At 39.4% G+C, this 21,836-nt stretch overlaps 3 protein-coding genes and 1 long non-coding RNA gene across 5 annotated transcripts; 1 reads left to right on the plus strand and 3 right to left on the minus strand.

Moving 5' to 3' along the window:
- LOC111801470 (transcription factor TCP15) lies at positions 1-1,660 on the minus strand. The gene has a single exon (XM_023685480.2). The coding sequence runs from the start codon at positions 1,418-1,420 to the stop codon at positions 347-349; it is 1,074 nt and encodes a 357-aa protein (XP_023541248.1). The 5' UTR covers positions 1,421-1,660; the 3' UTR covers positions 1-346.
- A 6,670-nt stretch (positions 1,661-8,330) lies between these two features.
- Positions 8,331-12,780, minus strand: LOC111802624 (uncharacterized). Of its 2 annotated transcripts, none has more exons than XR_015422392.1 (3): positions 12,648-12,780; positions 10,842-10,960; positions 8,331-10,184 (listed from the first exon to the last, which is right to left on the minus strand). It is a non-coding gene; the product is annotated as an uncharacterized LOC111802624 (long non-coding RNA). The 2 variants fall into 2 exon arrangements; XR_002816273.2 differs by having other exon boundaries at positions 8,332-9,054.
- Positions 12,781-13,852: 1,072 nt separating this feature from the next.
- LOC111802313 (sphinganine C4-monooxygenase 2) lies at positions 13,853-16,962 on the plus strand. The gene is made up of 2 exons (XM_023686626.2): positions 13,853-14,441; positions 16,147-16,962. The coding sequence occupies exons 1-2, from the start codon at positions 14,220-14,222 to the stop codon at positions 16,681-16,683; spliced, it is 759 nt and encodes a 252-aa protein (XP_023542394.1). The 5' UTR covers positions 13,853-14,219; the 3' UTR covers positions 16,684-16,962.
- A 1,577-nt stretch (positions 16,963-18,539) lies between these two features.
- On the minus strand, positions 18,540-19,810 carry LOC111802323 (protein PHYTOCHROME KINASE SUBSTRATE 1). The gene has a single exon (XM_023686643.2). The coding sequence runs from the start codon at positions 19,808-19,810 to the stop codon at positions 18,629-18,631; it is 1,182 nt and encodes a 393-aa protein (XP_023542411.1). The 3' UTR covers positions 18,540-18,628.
- Positions 19,811-21,836: the final 2,026 nt, after the last annotated feature.

A 21,836-nucleotide genomic window follows, 5' to 3' on the forward strand; every position in this document is an offset into this window, starting at 1 on the left:
TAACATTCAAAAACCGAACATACTCACTTGGTTGATATTCATTTATATGATGAAAACATAGGCAGATGCCGGCGGGGGGAACACAAGCCAAATCCAAGCCTTGTTTTTGGTAATCAAAAAAGCCTTAATTGCTTACCAAATCCATCGCAGCTACTATGATACTAAAGAACATTGCAGTTTTAATGAAAACTCATACACACAAACCGCAATAAACAACTATCACTCTTTTTTTTTTGGTGTATTTACTCAGAAAATCAATCACTAAAAGAAAGAAATTAAAGAAAAAAGTATGTATTAGGATTGAAAAAAAGCAAGCATACATGTTTTTTTGAGATGTCTTGTGGGTCTAAGATTGATCGCGATTTGAAGTGGAATCATGAGCTTCATTCCCACTTTGATGAACAGCCGCCACTCCTCTTGTCGGAGACTCTGACACTGACAATCCCGGCATCGTTCTATAAGCACTCAGCGCTGCTAACATCCCCAAGTGGGTGTCGGTGGCTGGACCGCCGCCACTGCCACCGATCCCGGAGCCCAGCGGTTGGGCAGTTGGCAAAAGAGCCATTGGCGGTGGAAGATTCATGAAATGAAACCCGCCACTGCCACTAGCTGCAGCTGCTCCTCTGAACATACTGCTGCTACTCATCGACGGGAATGTCCACATCGGATCACTCGCTGGATTACTCGGATTCGTCATCATCCAAAATGTCGTTGGCACCGCCGTGCCGTGACTCGCTGGAATCGACCCGGAATTCGATTGAACTAAATAATTTCCGATTGGATTTTCCGATGAAGATTCCGACTGCTCCGGCCGCCGTTTTTTTCCCGCCTCAGTCAAATCAATTCCACCCTGATCATGCTTGACATAGTTCGAAGAGTTGAAATTCAAGAATGTAGAAGAATCATCCACGAGAGCGTTACTCCGATCCCAAAGATCGGATCTTGTTCTAACGGCGAATTGGGTCGGGTTGAAATAGCTCGTTCGGAAGTGAGAAGGAGCGGAGATGGTGGAGCCGGAGCTACGAAGGGAAATATTTAGTGAAGTGAAATTCGCCGGAATTGTACCGGTTCCGGTAGCGGCAATTACGGCGGGCTCGGCTTGCTGTAGAAGCCACTCAATTGTTTCGCCGTCGGACTTGTGGCCGAGTTCTCTAGTGAGCTGAAAAACCCTAGCAGCGCAAAGAGCAGGCATACGAATACGGCGACCGCGGCCGTCGACTTTGGTGTGGCGATCTTTGGTGGTGGCCCTTTTGGGAGGTGGCTTGTTGGGTGAAGAAGAAGAAGAGGATTGAAGAATTGGAGTAGTGGTTGATGTTCCGTTGTTGGCGGAGGTGGAACAAGGGTGGTGTTCTTCTTTTTTCTCCAACAATTGTAATGGAAAATTAGGTCTTCGGATCCCATTTTCAGCATCCATGATCATAAGCGTAGACTGTTTGTCTCTTTTTTTTGGCTACCAGTACATCTGTAGCTGACCCTTAGATCATATCACATAATGGCCTACTGGGTCTCTTTCTCTCTCTCTCATCTCTCTCTCTCTCATGTATTTGTGGAGCAGCATGGAATTCCTTTCAGATGGGAGCTGGCAGAGCTTTGTGTGTGTGTGGGTGTCTCAAAGTTTCCTCCTTTTTGATCCATACAAGAGTAAGAAAGAAAGAGAGAGAAGATATGGGAAGTGGGCAAGCTTTAAGCAACAAAAATAATAAGTGGGATTTCTGTCTCACCAATCACGACCCTCCACAATCATATGATATTGTCCATTTTGAGCATAAGTTCCCGTAACTTTACTTTTAGTGTAGATAATATTTCTTACGTGTCTTATGCATTAGACTACGTTTGGATCAGCTCTTTGAGAGGCGAACAGAGCTTTCCTTATAAGCGTGTGGAAACCTCTTTTTGGTAGAGTCGTTTTAAAATCGTGAGATTAATGATGCTACAAATGATATCAAAGCTAAACACTGAGCGGTGTGCCAACGAGAACAGTGGGCTCTCAAAAGAAGTGGATGGTGGATCTCATATTGGTTGAGGAGGGGAATGAAACTTCTAAGGGGTGGATTCCACCTCGGGTGAAGAGGGTCAAATCCAATTTAAACTCATGATCTTCCTCTCAACCGTTTGATACGTGAACACGAAAACCGGGTGTGAATTAGGGTTGGGTAATGGAAAAGGATTAGGTAGGATTGAATGTTGATTCTTGGAGATCATAGTTAATATGAAGACATAAGGTCCTACAATCAGGCAAGTCAAAAAACTAATAATACTAGAGAGAGATAGAGATAGAGATAGAGATAGAGAGAGTGACTGTTAAAAGGAAGGTCATGAATTATCTAAATAACATGATGCATGTGGCTCCCATATCATTCCTATCATCATTGACATAATTTGCAATTGACACCCTTTTCCCTTTTCACTTTGCCTCTCAAGGGCTTCACCTTTCTCGTATTTCCCCGTCTCCTCCTCTTTCTCTTAGCCCGACACTGTTAACAGTGAGCTTGAGATATTATAAATGGTATCAAAGCCTTAAAAGGAGTCGACACGAGGGGCCACGAGGGGACGGGTGGAGAGTATATTTGGTGATTCATTAAGAAGTGGCAGTAACATTGTTTGGGGAATCAAAGAAAGTGCATGGAGTTGAATCGAAAGGGGATGGGACAGGATAATCCTTTAACTTTTCTTATTATTGCTGTTTTTGTTCAATAAATTTTCTATCTTTACTTTTGAGCCATACGTAAACTCGGCTTTTCTCTCACTCATCTCTCCACCATCCAATTTGCCTTCTTCTTTTTAAGTGATTCGATGGAGGGTTTTCACTCTTCACAATCCTTTTTTTTCATTAACACTTCATTTTTAGGATGACATTATTTGTAATACTCTTCACCTCTATTTTAAGTAAAACACTTTTCAATGAATCAAAGTTTGAGTAGAACCAAACATTTGTTGTAAATGGTGGAAATCTCTCTCTATTCCTAATAGACACGTCTTGAAATAGTGAGGTTGATGGGGATACGTAATGGGCCAAAGCGAAATATCTGCTAGCGGTAGGTTTAGGTTGTTACAAATGGTATAGAGCCAGACACTAGGTGGTATGCCAGCGAGGATGCTAACCCACAAGACGGTGAATTGCTAGCGATGAATTTAGGCTGTTACAAATGGTATAAAACCAGCACTAGGTGGTGTGCTAGCGAGGACGCTGACCCACAAGAGGGTGGATTGCTAACGACAAGTTTAACAACTCTAGGTGGTATGCCAGCAAGGACGCTGGCCCACAAGAGGGTGGATTGCTAGCGATGAGTTTAGGCTGTTACAAATGGTATTAGAGCCAGACATTGGGTGTTGTGACACTGGCCCACAAGAGGGTGGATTGCTAGCGACAAGTTTAGGATGTTACAAATGGTATAGAGCCAGACTCTGGGTGGTATGCTAGCGAGGACGCTGGCCCACATGAGGGTAGATTGCTAGCGATGAGTTTAGGCTGTTACAAATGGTATAGAGCCAGACACTGGGTGGTGTGCTAGCGAGGACGCTAAGCCCCCAATGGGGTAGACTGTGGGATCCCACATCAGTTGAAGAGAGGAACAAAACATTCCTTATAAGGGAGTGAAAACCTCTCCCTACTAGATGCGTTTTAAAATTGTGAGACTGATGACGATACGTAACATGTCAAAGTGGACAAATTGTATCAAAGTCAGATATTAAGTGGTATGCCGACGAGAACGCTGGCTCCCAAGGGGGTGAATTGTGAGATCCCACATCAGTTGGAAATGGGAACGAGCATTCCTTATAAGGGGTCGAAACCTGGATACATAACAGGCCAAAGCGAACAATATCTGCTAGCGGTGGCCTTTAGTTATTAAAAGTGATATTAGAGCCAGACACCGAATGGTGTGTAAGGGTGGACGTTGTGATATTACTTAGGATTCCCATATCAGTCAGTGGACAAACTGAATGAAGCTCAACTATTACTGGTGGTTGCTTGTTGAAGAGATGAGCAAATTTTGAGGTCCCTATCTTGCAAGCGAGGCAGTGCGTTGCGTTGAAGAGTTAATGTTATGTGAAGTGTGGTCCTTAGAAATATCTTAAATGCTTTACGTGCAAAGTGTTTAGATTTTGAATGAATTGTAGTTTAGTTTTTGTCATGTTGTTGGTGTAATTCAATATATCCCAATTTGAAAATCACACCAAAGTCAGCAGAGTTCTTGGGCAGAACACTTCTTCTCTTTCCTTTCCTTTGTACTATGCATATTGATCTGCAGCTTTGAATATATTTCAGTTTGAATTCAGATACATCAGCTTTATTCAGTTTTTTAATCACTGTTCTAACAGTATCTTCCCATAGATCTCTTGAGATTACATTTCCAACCGAATACAAAATATAAAAGCTAAGATTCCACCCGCTTACAGACGTAAATCTCTCTCTAACAGACGCGTTTTAAAATCGTGAGACTGATAGCAATACGTAACAGGCCAAAGCAGACAATATCTTCTAGTGGTAGGTTTGGTCTTTTACAAATGGTATCAGAGCTAGACATCGGGCAGTGTGCCAGTGAGAACGTTGGGACCCTAAGGGAGTGGATTGTGAGATACCACGTCGGCTATAGAGGGGAACAAAACATTCTTATAAGGATATGGAAACTTCTCACCTGTTAGCAGTGAGTTTAGACTTTTATAAATGGTATCAGAATTAGACACTGAGCGGTGTGTCAGTGAGAACGTAGGACCCTTCAGGGGGGTCGATGGATTGTGAGATCTCACATTGGTTAGAGAAAGGAACAAAGCATTTCTTATAAGGATATGGAAACTTCTCCCCTGTTAGCAGTGAGTTTAGACTATTACATATGGTATCAGAATTAGACACGGGGCGGTGTGTCAGTGAGGATGTTGGACCCTTAAGGGGGGTCGATGGATTGTGAGATCTCATATCGGTTAGAGAAAGGAACAAAGCATTTCTTATAAGGATATGAAAACTTCTCCCTTGTTAGCAGTGAGTTTAGACTTTTACAAATGGTAACAGAATTAGACACTGGGCGGTGTGTCAGTGAGAACGTTGGACCCTTAAGGGGGGTCGATGGATTGTGAGATCTCACATCGGTTAGAGAAAGGAACAAAGCATTTCTTATAAGGATATGGAAACTTCTCCCTTGTTAGCGTGAGTTTAGACTTTTACAAATGGTATCAGAATTAGACACTGGGCGGTGTGTCAGTGAGAACGTTGGACCCTTAAGGGGGGTCGATGGATTGTGAGATCTCACATCGGTTAGAGAAAGGAACAAAACATTTCTTATAAGGATATGGAAACTTCTCCCTTGTTAGCGTGAGTTTAGACTTTTACAAATGGTATCAGAATTAGACACTGGGCGGTGTGTCAATGAGAACGTTGGACCCTTAAGGGGGGTCGATGGATTGTGAGATCTCACATCGGTTAGAGAAAGGAACAAAGCATTTCTTATAAGGATATGGAAACTTCTCCCTTGTTAGCGTGAGTTTAGACTTTTACAAATGGTATCAGAATTAGACACTGGGCGGTGTGTCAGTGAGAACGTTGGACCCTTAAGGGGGGTCGATGGATTGTGAGATCTCATATCGGTTAGAGAAAGGAACAAAGCATGAACGCTATGCCCCTAAGAGGGAGGATTGTGAGATCCCACATTGGTTAGACTATTTGTTACAAGATAGAAGAATCGTGTGCGAGAGAAAAGCCGACGCAGAATTCGATCCAACACCAAAAGCACACTAAGGGCAAAGACCCATGTGACTAATATTCTAAAATGTAACATAAAAAGGAGACACCATAAAGGAAAAAAAAAAAAAAAAACAACAACAAAAGAAAGGAAGTGTGACATGATAATATAACATTCCAACAACTAGCAATGAATGAATGATAAGCAACTCAAATGATGAGCAAGTCAATTTAAGAGACTAATCATAAGATTAAACAACTTCCATTAAGGATAATCCATGGGAAGAAGAAAGGAGCAAGTGGGTTATGTTAGAGACAGTTTGCTAATATTAAGGAACATGGTTTGGTTTGGTTTTGTTAGTGTTGTTGTAAGTTGTAGTGTACTTTGCAGAAGGGTTTTGGAGTGGTTGAACAAGAAAGATATGATTTTTATTATAATTTGGGGCATTAACACCAAAAGGGTTTGTCTCATGCATTGTCACTATAGGCAACGACATAATCACGTTGGGTGTGGATACAAACCTAAAAAGGACTCATCACAATCATGCTGTCTGTGAAAAAACCAGCTACCTCTTCCTCCCTCATATTAATTTCTGCCTCACAACACCTTTCTTTTTCCTTTTTCTTCATAAAGCTGCCTTCTCCTAACACATTTTTTACCTTTTCCTTTTCCTTTTCTTTTTTTTTAATCTATCCTAATCGACACTCATTACAACGATGTGTAAAGAAGAGCATCTCTTTTCTAGGAAAAATTATGCATTGACCCACGATCAATTGACGTGACATGGTTGGTTCAAACATACCACTACCGTTCGTAGAGTCAAAAGTTCAAAATTTTCACCCAGGATCAACTAACATGATATGTTTGGTTCAACTAGTTCAAAGATACCACCACCGATCAAAGGGTCAAAAGTTCAAAATTTTCACCCCGGATCAACTAACATGACATGTTTGGTTTAACTAGTTCAAACATACCACTAAAGGGGCAAAAGTTCAAATCTTTCACCCATGATCAACTAACATGACATGTTTGGTTCAACTAGTTCAAACATACCACCACTGATCAAAGGGTCAAAAGTTCAAATCTTTCTCCCATGATCAACTAACATGACATGTTTGGTTCAACTAGGTCATACATACCACCACCGATTAAAGGGTAAAAAGTTCAAATCTTTCACCTATCTGTACCTGCTACACCGACTCAAAATCATTGCTACATGAGGACCATCCTGATCAAAGGGTCTAAAGTTCAAATCTTTCACCCTTCTATACCTACTAAAACGACTCAAAATCGTTGCTACACGAGGACCACCACCGATCAAAGGGTCAAAAGTTTAAATCTTTCCACACTCTATACTTGCTAAAACAACTCAAAATCGTTGCTACATGAGGACCACCCCGATCAAAGGGTCTAAAGTTCAAATCTTTCACCCGTCTATACTTGCTAAAACGACTCAAAATCGTTGCTACATGAGGACCACCCAGATCAAAGTATCTAAAGTTCAAATCTTTCACCTATCTATACCTGCTAAACCGTCTCAAAATTGTTGATACATGAGGACCACCACCGATCAAAGAGTCAAAAGTTAAAATCTTTTACCGATCTATACCTACTAAAACGACTCAAACTCGTGTTGAGGGGTAAAATTTGGAGGGTAAAAAAGAAGGGCAATAAGTAGATGAGAAAGAAGTAATAAAATGGGAAAGTGGGATAATAATGCAGTGAAGTTGACAGGCAAGAGGGCAGCTGGAGAGAGTAGCTCAAAGTGATATCACGTGTAATGTTGCACATCTAAATATCTTGAACACGATGCCTTACCTTACATGAATTATTCATCCCAAAAAATTAAATAATTCATTTAAATTTTGTGGGAATGTTAGTTGTTAACAGGCCATAAATATTTCATTTTCGTACTGTTTTTGGTCAAGTCAATTTCCTTTTATTTATTTATATATATATATATATATATATATATATATATATATATATATATATAAGTATCAATTTAGATATTCGTAACTATGATTAGGGGAATATTTAGCATATGATTATTGCTTTTACATATATTATGACACGAATTGGAATGACAGGCTAGCAGCCTATTAAGGGCCACAAATTCAAAAGCTTGTTTTTATTATTTTTTTTAATGTACATCAACATCATTGTTTTATTAATTTAATCAAAATATATAATGAAAATATTAAAAAAAAATGCTTTTTCTCTTATATATAATCAATATTTGTGGCGCTGATCATCGGTGACAGCTGATGATTTGTATCTTCGGTTTTGAAAATTCAAACATTTTTTTTTCGTATCTAATAAATCAATGTGAAACTAGTTAATTTACGTTGAAAATTTTGGTATTTTATATGAAAATGACTATTGATTTAGTCAAATATTATAGGTACTAAGGAACGTTCGACCTATAAAATAAAAAAATTTTAGTTTTGATTTTTTTTTAAAATTTTGAAATTGAGTTTCATGCATCTAATATTGACTTCGTTTTTCTAGTTCATCTCTCGTGATTTGAGTTACTACCAATTTTTTTTTTAATTAATGTGCATCCGACATGTTGTGTACTCTTAAGAAATATCTTTGGTAGAGGGTCAACGTACAGTAGGATTAATGTGGAATTGAAGATGAAAATATCTATTTATATTGAGACTCGATCGATATCTTTTACAAATACTTATAAATATTAATATTGGTAACAAGTAAAAACAAATACTTATCTATGGATTGACTTTGAGATCCCAAATCTCAGATTGGTTGGAGAGGGGAATAAAGTGAAAATCTCTCACTAGTAGACACGTTTTAAAACTGTGAGGCTGACGGTGATACGTAATAGGCTAAAATGGACAGTATTTGCTAGCAGTGAGCTTCAACTGTTTTAGTGACAAAGAACTTAGGTTAGATAGAAGATAATTATCTCCATTGATATAGTGTTTCTTTTGGGCGGAACTAAAGACAATCATACTCAAAATGAAGGATTTCGTACCAGTGAAAAGTGATTGGTGGCAGTAAAAGAAATTCAACGAGCCAAAGTCATTAGAGCTTACATTCAAAGTGTACATTATCATACTAATGTGGAGGTTTGTTGTTCCCGACATGCATGTTCGGGTGTAAGTAATAAAAACAAATTTGAATTATTTTGATAATCTTTCTGAAAATGGTGAGTCATATTGGGTGCGTGGGGGCGAAGGGGGCAAAGCAAGGCACATGGGTAGAGTTATAATGGGACTTATGGGGAAGGCATTGGTCCCATCTCCCATCTTCGGCTTTAAATGGAATGTCCTCCATTGCCACCCCACCCTCTCACTCTCTCTCTTTCTCTCTCTCTCGCTCAAGCTACACCCTTCGTGGGCTGTGGTGATGAGTGCTGTAATCATAACAATTATGGCCTTTAATCTTCCCTCTTAAACTGCTTTTGCATTCAACTTTTTCTCTTCATATTTGCTTTTCTTCATCCGAGGATACATATTATTAAACATTAATTAACAAACCAACTCATAAGAACGGCTAGTTTTGTCGGATCCCATATCGGTTGGAGACGAATACGAAACATTCTTGTGTTTCAAGGGTGTAGAAACTTCTTCCTACCAAACACGTTTTAAAACCTTAAGGGGAAGCTCGGAAAGAAAAGCCTAAAGAGGACAATCTATGGTAGTAGTGAGATTGAGGTATTAGAAATGATATTAGAGTCAAACGCTGGATGATGTGTCAGCGAGAAGGTTGAACCTCGAAGAGGGTTGGACGCTAGGGGGTGTGTCAACGAGGATGCTGGGCCTCGAAGGGGGGTGGATTGGGAGTCCCACATCGATTGGAGAGAGGAACAAGTGGCAGTAAGGACGTTGGGCTCCAAATGGGGGGATGGGGGGTGGCTTATGAGATTCCACGTCGGTTGGAGAAAATAACGAAACATTCTTTATAAGGGTGTGGAAGTCTCTCCCTAGAAAACACGTTTAAAAACCTTAAGGGGAAGCCAAGAAGGAAAAACCCAAAGAGAACAATATTTTCTAGTGGTGGGCTTGGGCTGGTAAATAGTATTGAACCCAGACATTGGGCGATGTGCCAGAGAGGAGCTTGAACCTCGAAGGGGGTTGGACACCAAATGGTGTGCCAACGAAGACACTGGGCCTTACCTTACATGTAGGTAAAGTGATATCACGTTATAAGGTATCGAAGACACTGGGCCTTACCTTACATTCTTTATAAGGGTATGGAAGCTTCTCCCTAGCAAACACGTTGAAGCCTAGAAGGAAAATTCAAAGAGGACAATATCTGCTAGCGGTGGGCTTGAGCTGTTATAAATGGTATCGAACCCAAACACCTGGTGATGTGCCAGTGAGGAGGTTGAACCTCGAAGGGGGTTGGACACCAAGCGGTGTGCCAGCGAGAACATTGGGCCTTGAAGGAGGGTAGATTGAGGGTCCCACATCGATCGGAGAGGGGAACAAGTACCAGCGAGGACGCTGGACCTCGAAGAGTGTGGATTGTGAGATTCCATATCTGTTGGAGAGGAGAATGAAGCTTTATAAGGGTGCGGAAGACTCTCCCTAACAAACATGCTTCAACACCTTAAAGGGAAGCCCGGAAGAGAAAGCCCAAAAAAGACAATATCTGCTAATGGTGAACTTAGGCTGTTACAAGTTTAGTTTAAAAGTTCACAAAACCCGTCTTCAGAAGTTCTAAGATTCTGATCTAAAAATTTTGAAAAACAATAAAAAAAAAAGGTAAATTCAAAGAGGGTAGTTGTTCCTTTCGCAATTATTAAAAGGTTACACAATAATTTCTTTTATATTCCCAGAAAAGGCCACTGCTACATGTGTGAAAACACATACTAGGCTACCTAATATGGTCAGTCATTCATGCTTTAATGTTCAAACCCTTTGTTTCCCACGTGATTGACTCCAGCAAAATGTGGGGTCCTTATATACAATGGCTAATGCTTGTTCTATTTTGTTCATCTTGAAGGGGAGTTCTCAAATGGGCTTGGCTATTCACTTCTACCATGACCTTCCCACAAACTAAAAGAATCAAAACCCAACAGACAGCCCTATACACTCTACAAACAAGCACCAATTGAAGACAGCAGACATAATTGACTCAGCTTTCTTAGCTACTTTCATATGGAAGTGAAGTAAAAATGAAGGGCGAGAGTATTACCTGTTTGAATAGATTAGGCAGGTGCGCCCAAAATGCTCCAGTTTGAGACTTTAAAGCTGGAGACTGCAACTTTGAATACCTCTATGGATCCGGATGGGATAGCACTTTCGCTCAAGGCACTGCAATGACAAAAATATAGCACAATAATTGGTATAAGAGTTGCAAGTGACAGGTACAAGAAAGACATGCTGCGTCTCACGATCATACTTTTCTTAGCAGCGATGACACTCACTCTCAGCACTGAGTGAGTCAAGCTAACTTAGGATCGTGTTATCTACGGCTGGATAATGTATGCTCAAGTCTCTAGCCCCAATTTAAGAACGTTTTAGAAAACGGAGATAGAGAGATTTTGAAAGCAAGATTGAGAGAAATTGAAGACAATGTTATATGGCATACAAGCAAAAACGCAACACAACGGCTTAAATGACAACTAGTCGCATCCTTTTATAGTACATTTTGAGGTGAGACAGGCCTAAACATGATTTCGTCGAACGGTCATACAAGATTTAGATGAGAGGAGTTGTCGACTGGTCGTATCTCCCTATAGTACATTCTGGGAAATTTCATGTCTACCAAACGTGGACAAGATTTTGTTGAAACGTCATATACTTAGAAAGAGCAAGAAGGAAATTATACATCATGAAAGCAGTAAAGGAAAGAGATAAAGTGATACAAGACAAGGGTTCGACATATAACGAGTGTGTGGCCATGAACAACACGCCTTAGACAAGCATGACCGTGAGACTGTGCTAGCTTCAAATTTTTTGTATTTGGGTTGTGATTTGTGAAGAATTAAGAAAATGGGGTTGGCACCAAAAGAAAAGGTAGGTTAAGGCAAGTTGGGTAACTGAGCATGAAAACTAGAAAGAACAGGTTTCTCAAGTACTCGATAGACTACCACACACAGCAGCAATACATACCATTTGGCCAACTGCAGTTGTAACCATATATGGACCATTTCCTACAACAAGCAACAGTCGCCTCTATTGAAAAAGATCCAAAATTGTAATCCTAATTCCTAATTACTACAGATGATAGAAATAGTTTTTGAGCTATAAATTTCATCACATAACGTCTTTTATCTATCACGGTTATGTTTGTCCAAGGCGTGTTCCTTATGGCCGCATGCTCATGTCATGCCGAACCCTTTGTTTCATTCAATGTTGTATTGTATTTTCTGTTTGTATGACTACTCGGCAAAATCATGTATCGCCTCAAAATTTACCATACGGGTATGACTAGTTGCCTCAAAATTTACTACGGTAGGAGTGTGACTAGTTATATAACCTTGCTTTTATAACCCGCTTTCAAAAATCTCTCTGGTTTGAGCATAAGCTTCTCAGCCATAGGTGTTAGGAATCATATATCTCCACAATGGTATGGTACGGTATTGTCCATTTTGAGCATAAGTTCTCATAGCTTTGATTTTCCTTACTTATAAATCCACGATCATTCTCTAAATTGATCATTCTCTAAATTAATCAAGCGTGCGACTCCCTCCCAACAATTCTCAACAATATAGGGCTAGAAACTTGAGCATGAGTTGCCCCGCCATAGGTGAGACTAAAACTACCTTATCAAATGGGGCCAAAGGCTGGAGCATAAGTTGTCCAGCCGTAGGCAACGCGAATACAAATTAACTTGACTCACTTGGTGTTGAAAGTGAGTGATGCACAATCGCAAAGTCAGCTGTCAAGAAAGTGCGATTATTACACTGTGCACGTAACTTCCTCGCCCTCTCCCTAACATACAAGTTGTAGACATAGGCAGTAAATTTTAACAGAATAGCAATGGAACAAGACAAACCTGGAACCTAGGAGGAAATGTGCTAACCATGGCGCCACCGAACAGAGCACGCTCTGAAGAGAAACATTCCCTCATTTTGATTAGATGGGGAAAATAATCAAACAGAAAAGAGCGAAAATCGTAGCTCGCAGCTTGCATACGAAACTACACTTCACGTCGAACCGGTAAGCCCCGATCTGAACCAACGCATTTAAAACCGAACCGTGAATCGTTTTGGTTTGGGCTTTGAGATTAAGGGTTGGGTGATGTCGGTTCAGTCCCTTCGGATTGATCCCAATCTTGAACCAAACCGTTTCATTTTTTACAAAGCCAAACCGAACCAATTCTAATAAGGAGAACTGATTGGTTTGGTTCGGTCCAATCGGTTTGATTTTCAAATTTGGGCTCATATCCATTTTTGCTCTTCGGCCCAATAAGGCCCAATAAGGCCCAATATTCTTTTAACTTCATAATGGAAAATTATAATAATACCAAAAATAATAAAATAATAATAATGATGATAATAATGATAATAACGGAGGAAACCCAATCAACTATCGGGAAGGAACTCGAGCAACTCGTGGCAAGGAATTTCTACGGTGAATGAAACAGGGGTGAAGAGATAAGGACAAAAAAGTCATCTTTAATCTTGTTCGATCCTATGGATTATTTATCTGTAAAGCCATAAAGTGGGCTAACAAATCCTAAAAAATCATCGACTTGTTTCATAAAGTCTCTCTTATATGCGATACCTGTAACCTAAAAGGCTCTATAAAGCAATGAAGCAGTCCAAATTAACATAAAAAGATGAGCAAAACATTCATTATAAGAGCGTTTTAAAACTCTGAGGGTCATATTTAAAATTTTTATATAAAATTATTAATAATTTTTCGGGTTCAAACGTGGTTGTTTGAATATAAATATATAATAAATAAAATGAATTAAAATATGTTTGGTCAATTCTAGGCTTCGATGTCGCACCGATTTCCAAGTTGTCTTTGTTTAATTTTTATTAGTTTAAATTAAAAAGGAAAATTTAAAACGGAGAGACATTTGGGCTTGAAATATATAGAAACTGAAACAATGGGCAGGTAACGGATTAAACGAGGCGTAACATTAAATCACAGCCGTACATCATGCTGGGCCTTGTTTTGACTCGTTGGCAGACTGCCACGTGGATGGCCTTCCAAACCCTTTCTCTTCCACGACGATATTTCCTCAAGTTCGTGTTGGAAAGGGAATCTTAAGAAACGACGTAGTTTGATTCTTCTCGATCTCCATCCTCTCTCTTCCTGGATTCGTACTGCTTCCACAGATTTCTCTTTGTTTTGTCTGCAAACCCTAGCTTGAATCCCCTTTCCATTTCCTCCTTCCTTCGTTGATTCCGGTGTTGTTGTTTCATTTCATTCCCGAAAACGCTAGTGTGGGAAGCTTCTTCCCCCTTCTCCTGAATTGGATTTGGGAATCCCTTCCTGCTGTTTCTCAGTCTGCCGGAGAATTGTTCGGGAGCTGCGATTTGGGGTTTTGAGTCCTAATGCACTTCCGGCATCTATTGGAGTTTAGTCTTTGATTGCTTCTAGCTCCTTTTCCAAGATGGGTTTTGTATTCTCCGATCAAATGTTGGGTACTTTTGTGCCAATTGTGGTTTACTGGTTGTATTCTGGGATTTATATTCTACTGGGCTCATTTGAGAACTACCGGTTGCACTCTAAGGAAGATGAGCTAGAGAAGAACGTAGTGTCCAAGAGCACTGTGGTCAGAGGCGTTTTGCTTCAACAGACTATTCAGGCAATCGTTGCGATCCTCTTGTTTAAGGTACGCATTGCATGATGTCAGTTCCGAGTTCATTTAATTTCAATCTGTGTATGATTTTGATTATGTTTTGTGAATTTGTCATGTCCCCTGTATAAAGTTTGAATCAATTGACTGTTATTAGTTGAAAGAGGCGGCGCTGAGTCCACTTTGATGCGTATTTATCGCTGTATTTTGTTAACTCCCCCCCGGTCCCCCACTTGCTTTAAGTTCTCATGGATTTGTAGACACCATTTATTGATGCTTTAAGACTGTCACTTCAATTGTTTTTGTTGAGAAGTAATCGTACAAGTGCTTAGCTGCGCGAAATTTATTACTGATCTGAAACTTCATCAGTTCTTTTATACTTTACAAGCTGACAGCATTAGTAGGTGGAGCGTTGGACCTTTGTACTTCCTAGTCTTGCTGACCAAGATTGGTTGATGTATTATTTTCTGAGAATTCCTTTTGTTATTTCTGAATCATCTTTTTTTATTTCACCTGGTTAGGTCACTTTCCATGAAAATATTCCATCCATGATCCTCAAACTACTCCACAATTCTTAAAAAAAAAAACGAGTAACCTCCTACTTCGAGGTTCAGGTTTAGGAGAGGTGTGCTTTTAGCTCTATATGCATGTAGCTCTTCACTACACTAATTGCGTAAGTGAAGTGGGTGCTAGGTGGGTGTGTGCATATCCCGACATGTTGAGGTTGGTAGTGGGCGGGTCTAAAGGCAAGAGCATGGTCCAGCCATTGATCACGAGTCAACAACCAAACAAAGAAGTCAAGTAAGATAAAGTAAGATGAGCATTTTCTATTGGAAATGCTCGTCTAACCTGTGGTCTCTTAGGAAACTATATAATTGTAAAAACTCAACCATTGGGTCTTCACCAAATTTGATACTTAGGATGTGCGGTTGATGGTGCTTAAGTTTTTATCCTCTTTCCCTTCATGTCTTGTGATTTGGGTGGTTGAGGGAAAAGAAAGAAGCGAACTGAAAGTAGAAGGAATCGCTTAAAAAATTCGGCCTGTATGGACAGATATCATTTAGCGAAGACATTGTTGGTCTAAGTTGTTAGGCTCATGGTCTTTTCTGCACCCTTTAATTTGTATCTGGACTACATCTATGATTACTCGGGATCGCTATGGTCAAATTCTAACCCTTCACATTGAGAGTATCTTATTCAAATTCTAACCCTTCACATTGAGAGTATCTTATTGTTCTGCAGTTCGCCATTATTAGTTTCCTAAGTGTAGCATTTTGGCCCTCATTTCTTAAATACACATTTCTCTCACTGTTCCAGTACTGGCTGAAAGTGTCCTGTAGGCTGTAGCCAATACAATCAAGAAACAGAAATTGGTTTGTTGAGGTCAGTTTTTCGAGTTAGAAGACCACCGATGCATACCTGAAGATAAAGCGGTTGAAGAACTTTCTTGAATGATGCCAAAATAGGAACATTAGGCTGTAAATCCTGCAATTAATTTGTGATATGCTGGATGCAATCATTTCTATTTGAAAGCTGGACAATTACTTGTTCCATTCGTTTACCAATCTTCATCTAATGTCTAATGTAATGGACATATAATTTGTTCACTAAACTTAGAACTCATAATGTGTCGTTTTTGTTGTACATTTTATTTACCACAGCTGAGTCGATTTGGCATAGGAAAGTTGATTTGGCATTGACTGTCGCTGACAATTGTGTTTGTTCTTAACTTATCACGTAGGTGACTGGAAATGATGGTGAGGTTGCTACAGCTCCAAAATCTTGGCTAACAATCATCGTTCAGTTTATTGTTGCGATGCTCGTGTTGGACACTTGGCAATACTTCATTCACAGATACATGCATCAGAATAAGTTCCTATACAAGCACATCCATTCCCATCATCACCGGTTGGTTGTACCTTTTGCATTCGGAGCTTTATACAACCATCCATTGGAGGGTCTTCTCCTCGACACAATCGGTGGAGCTTTATCTTTCCTCGTCTCTGGGATGTCATCTCGAGTCTCCATCTTTTTCTTTTCATTCGCCACCATCAAAACAGTAGATGACCATTGTGGATTATGGATTCCCGGGAACCCTTTCCATGTGTTCTTCAGAAACAATTCTGCATATCATGATTTCCACCATCAGCTATATGGCAGTAAGTATAACTTCTCCCAGCCATTTTTTGTTATGTGGGATAGAATATTTGGGACCTATATGCCTTACTCAGAGAAGAGAGCCGGGGCTGGTTCGGAAGCGCGAGTTAAGGAAGATTAGTTGTTCCATAGCAAGCATATATTATTTTCCTCACTGTTACTTTTTTTTCCCCTATCTATCTCTCTCACTGTTAGCCAGCCACCACACTGCTAAATTTGTATCATACGCCTACTCGTGTCTTACACTCTTGTTAGTATTATTTCCTCGTCGTTTCATAGCTGATTCGTGTTGTGATTTGAACCTTTTCTTTTTCTTGTACCTACTCCTTGTGAACAGAGAACCTCTGATTTTTCCTTCTTTGGATTTGGTTAAACGTTACTTATCCCTTTCCCAGCTGCATTCTGAACTATCTTTCTTCTACTGAAATAGATTGCTCTGATATGGTGAAGCTGCAAATCTAGGCTAAACTTTGTTTCTAGGAAGATTTAGCACTTATTTGGTTCACATGGTATGATTAGTAGAACAAAGACAATGATATAATTTATGCATAAACATAGGAACTATATGATAATGTATTATTTAATGTCCAGTTGCTTCATTGAAACTATACATAACAGCAGGTAAAGTTTGGCAAACTGTCGGTCAAACATTGGATTAATAGCAGGAATCATATTTTGTTGTCTGTATCTGACCTGGAATTGTCATGAACATTATATATATATATATATATATATATATTTTAATGCAGAAGCAGTATACAATGTTGATGGCCAACTATGAATGACCATCTGTAAATCATTCCCGAGGGACGTTTGGACCTATCGGAGGGGTCTTTCTCAAAGCTGCACGTCGCTTATTTTATTTCAGTAATGAAATGCTTGATGTGGCAACAGCTATGGAATCCATTCTATTTTGGATATGCTCTAATTTTTAACATTATCTCCTACTTTAGGAAATCAATTATTCAAATGATATGCAAGCCACTCACCCACACCTTTTCTTTTATGTTCTTATAATATGGTTTTGGATATTATAAACTAGTCTCCGGAGTATTTTTTTGATAATGTAACGTGTTATACCCAGGATTTAGAATCTTAATTTAGTACCTAATGGTTTCGGTATTTCCTTGCAACATGGTCACGTTACCTATCTTTTGTTTTTAAGAGTGAACACGAGTCTTCCCAACATGTTTTGTTCTTACTCAGTGAAGAAGTGGTACATGAATTGAGACCACATATGGATGAGAGTGATTTTGGCTTAAAAGAATTGAAAGTCATCATCTATACCAACAAAGTGCACCTTCCTTCTCGGTGGCTCAATCATAGGAACTTTGTGGTTAAGCATGCTTGTTGGATGAGGTATTGGGAATTTTTCGAGGATGTAAGTTAGGACAAAACTTGCTCGAAGGACTCATGTTGGTATGTGGAAATAGTATTCGAGTGAGGAGTAAGTAACTTAACCATGTTATACGAGATATAAGGTACTGTCAGGGCATCAGGTGCCAAATCTAGGTTTCGAATCTTGGGCATGAGTCGTTACTGATAATCGTTTATTTTTCAAAAAAAATAAATTTATAAATACTTTTGTTTTGTTATAAAACTTAAATAAAATAATTTTTTATTTATTTAAGAATTTTTAAAAATTCTTTTAATAACAATAATACTAATAATAAATTTCTGCCATATCTGAGCCCAAATTATTGACATTAAATCTATCCTTATTTTTTTCTTTTTTTAAAATTGTTTATTAATTTCTTATTGGGCTCTTAATATAGAAAAATTTAATTAACCATTTTAAAATGTAAATATATTAAATAATACGTTTGTAAAAGAGTTTTATCAAACATTTAATTAAATATATTAAACATTTTATTAATTTTTGTGAAAAAATTGGAACCTTTAATTCTGCAAAAAAAAAAAAAAAGAATTTATCATTAATTTAACTAATGAAACTATAATAAAATTATATAAATTCCCTTAAAAATTATCACTTTATTATGAATAATAATTAAAACATGTAAACAACATTTAATTAGGGAATGTTTTAAACTCTAATCCCAATTATCTCATGAGTGAAGCGTACAAGCAAATCTCTGATTCGAGCTAAACCCCATAATTTTGGTATCAGCTTCGAACCTCATCAGCCTTCCAAACGACGCCGTTCTCCGGCGAACTTCCGCCGGAGAATCGTACTTATCTCCGGCCACTCTCACCGCTTTCTGATTCTTACAACCCATCAGAAGATTCGAACGCCGCCAATGAATATTCTCCACGTCGCTCTCGTAGCTGGATTTAGTCATGTAGGCTGCAGCGGTGGTGGAGAGCCGCCGTTCATCGTAGTCCGACACGACGGAGAAATCAGCGGCGCTGGCTGTGGTGACACTCCACTCAATGCTCGCCTCGCTTGGCGTGGTGGGTGTTACACAATCAGAGCAATCAGAGCCCTGTCTTGTGAGAATCGAATTGGGGTTCCCCGTTAAGCTCTCAATCTCAAAAAGATCCGAACTTGCATCACTTCCGGCGTCCTCGTCGTAGATTTGATCGGAATCAGAAGCCTTCACTCTCGGAACGACGTCGTTCCACGCCATTACAGACAGCCTCTTCTCCAAATGATTCATGTTCAAAGCATCGACATTTGGGGATCCAAAAACCTCAATCGATTTCCGGCCTTGAATTTGTATTTTCAGCGCCGTGTTCTTCGTGGCCTCTGGTATTGAGCTCGGAAACGTGAAATTTATCCCTGATTTGGTCGGCGGCGATTTGTCATTGTTCTTCACTTCCACGGACTTGTTGTTGCAGCAATAGCATTTATACAGCAAAATCTTCGCCAATTGTGACGATTTCTTCTTAATTTCCTTGGAAGATTTTCTATTTACATTCTGCAACAAACCATTTTGGCTATTCCAACTCCCTTCAGAACGAGTTGAGCTGCAACTTTTAGGCTTCTTGCTCTGTTTTTTATTTTCAGGGCAGAATTTGATGGGCTCTGGGCTGTTAATTCCGCCATTGAAATACTTCTCTGCTCCAAAAACTTCTATATGATCTTCATCTTGTTCTTGAGCTGTCGTGGTAATGGTGGAATTATTGGAACGATTTCGAGTTGATTCAGCAAGTTTTCGCACAAATTCTTGCTCTGCATGGTTCAAGTAAGAAGAAAAAGAGGCTTCACGGAGGTTATTGCTCTCAAAAGACACTCTCTGCGAGAGATTTGTATCACAAACAGGTGGCGGCAAGCTCACCCTTCCCATGGACCAAACCCAATTGAAGATATGAAAAAAAGTTGAAAACTTTGTTGAAGAAATGAGTGGGAAAGAGATGGGAATGATTGGTGTATAAGTAGAGTATGCATGAGATTAAGCCACGTGTCACAATCGTACTCTTGTGATAACGGGATAGCGATCGTGCTACACTTGTTTCGACCATGAGAAATTCGACGTCGGCATATGTTAAAGCCTCGAGTCACGTTGCGATAAAAGGTTAGAAAACGTGAGCGATGAATTACATTTGAAAACGATTTGAAGAGAGTAACGTTATGTGATTATAAGCAAATTAAGAAATACCACAACTTAAATAGCATATAACTCAAGGCAGTAAGAACTGACAACTAGCCATATTCCTCATTCTGGAGTATTTTAGGCCTGACGGATGTAGATATGGTTTTGGTGAATGGTCATACACTCACGTATCTAGAATGAAAGCATGTAAACAAGGTTTGGAGAGGGCATGCAACTATAGACAACACGTCCTAGACAAGAAAGACCGGGAGTGTGAGAATCTCACATTGGTTGGGGAGGAGAACGAAACACCCTTTATAAGGTAGACGCGTTTTAAAGTTTGGAGTGGAAGCTCGAAAGTGAAAGTTTAAAGATGACAATATCTGCTAGCGGTGGGGTTGGGATGTTACAGGGATATTTGTTATGCGGTCAGAGGCAACACATCTTGGACAAACATGACCGTGACACAATGCATATGAGGCTTGGTCGAGGGTCGGTTCAGGTTCTATTGTTTCACCAAAAACTGACAAATTCATGATTTCATATCAAAACAACAGCTTAGTTTTGTGGTGTGAAGGGCCCTGAAATGGCATTAATGGAATGCCAGTTGCTAGAACTCACACAATACTTGGACAGCTAATCCCACGTCCGACACAAACCAATTCACACAAAATCTGAAGTGAAGGGGACAGACACCATAATGTACTATCAGCTCAGTGGATGGACACTTCTGTCTTTAACTTTCACCATTCAGCTAAGGTACGAAGTTGTTTTTCTTCGTTTCTAGAGATGTTTTTTTTGCTTTTCTCTGTGCTGTGTTGCATAATTTCCAGCTTGAACACCGTATGCACATTTAAACCACACTCCTCTAAGGCTGCAAATGCTACACGTTACTGTGTCTATGTGAAGCTCCATCGTTCCCACCACTTGTCACTATCTTTCCAAGTCACCAGCTTTCTTTAACCACTTAGCAATTCGAGAGCACTCACTAATATCTTAAGTATTATCCATAGCGCTTACTAATATCTTAACGATTTGATTTGATTTGATTTTACTCATTAATGAAGACTGAACCTGCAATTATCAACGTTATCCGTAGCGTCATAACGGTTGGAAATCATGACTCTCCATAATACTATAATATTTGTCCACTTTGAGTATAAGATCATTCCCAGACTCCTATCATAACAATCTTCACCTTGAACAAAGAACATCATAGAGCATCCCCTGAAGCCTATGGAGCCCTCGAACAACCTCCCCTTAATCGAGACTCAACTCCTTCTCTGGAGTCCTCGAACAAAGTACACCCTTTGTTCGACACTTTAAATCATTTTTTACTACTTTTTCAAGGCACCCAACTTTTTTATTCGACATTTGAAGATTTTATTGACATGACTAAGTTAAGAGCATGACTCTAATACTATATCAAGAATCACGAATCTCCACGATAGTATGATATAGTCCACTTTGAGTATAAGCTCTCGTGACTTTGCTTTTGCCTTCCCCCTAAAAGGCCTCATTCCAATGAAAATAATTTCTTACTTATAAACCCATCATCAACCCCTTGGGACGTGGGACTCCTCTCCCGACAATCCTCAACATGTTAAGGAATGAAATGATCGTAAGTATATAAACGATGACAGTTATCTTTATTGGTACGAGACTCTTTAGACTCAACCTATACAGATGGAGATTCTATTGCTCTCGTGATCTTATCCTCTTAAAAACTATGGTGACAATCGCACGTCAATCTAGCCATTTCAAGGTCAAATTCATAACG

Source organism: Cucurbita pepo, chromosome 9 (genome assembly GCF_057944985.1).
Source record: "Cucurbita pepo subsp. pepo isolate OVF chromosome 9, ASM5794498v1, whole genome shotgun sequence".
Taxonomy (NCBI): Eukaryota; Viridiplantae; Streptophyta; class Magnoliopsida; order Cucurbitales; family Cucurbitaceae; genus Cucurbita; species Cucurbita pepo.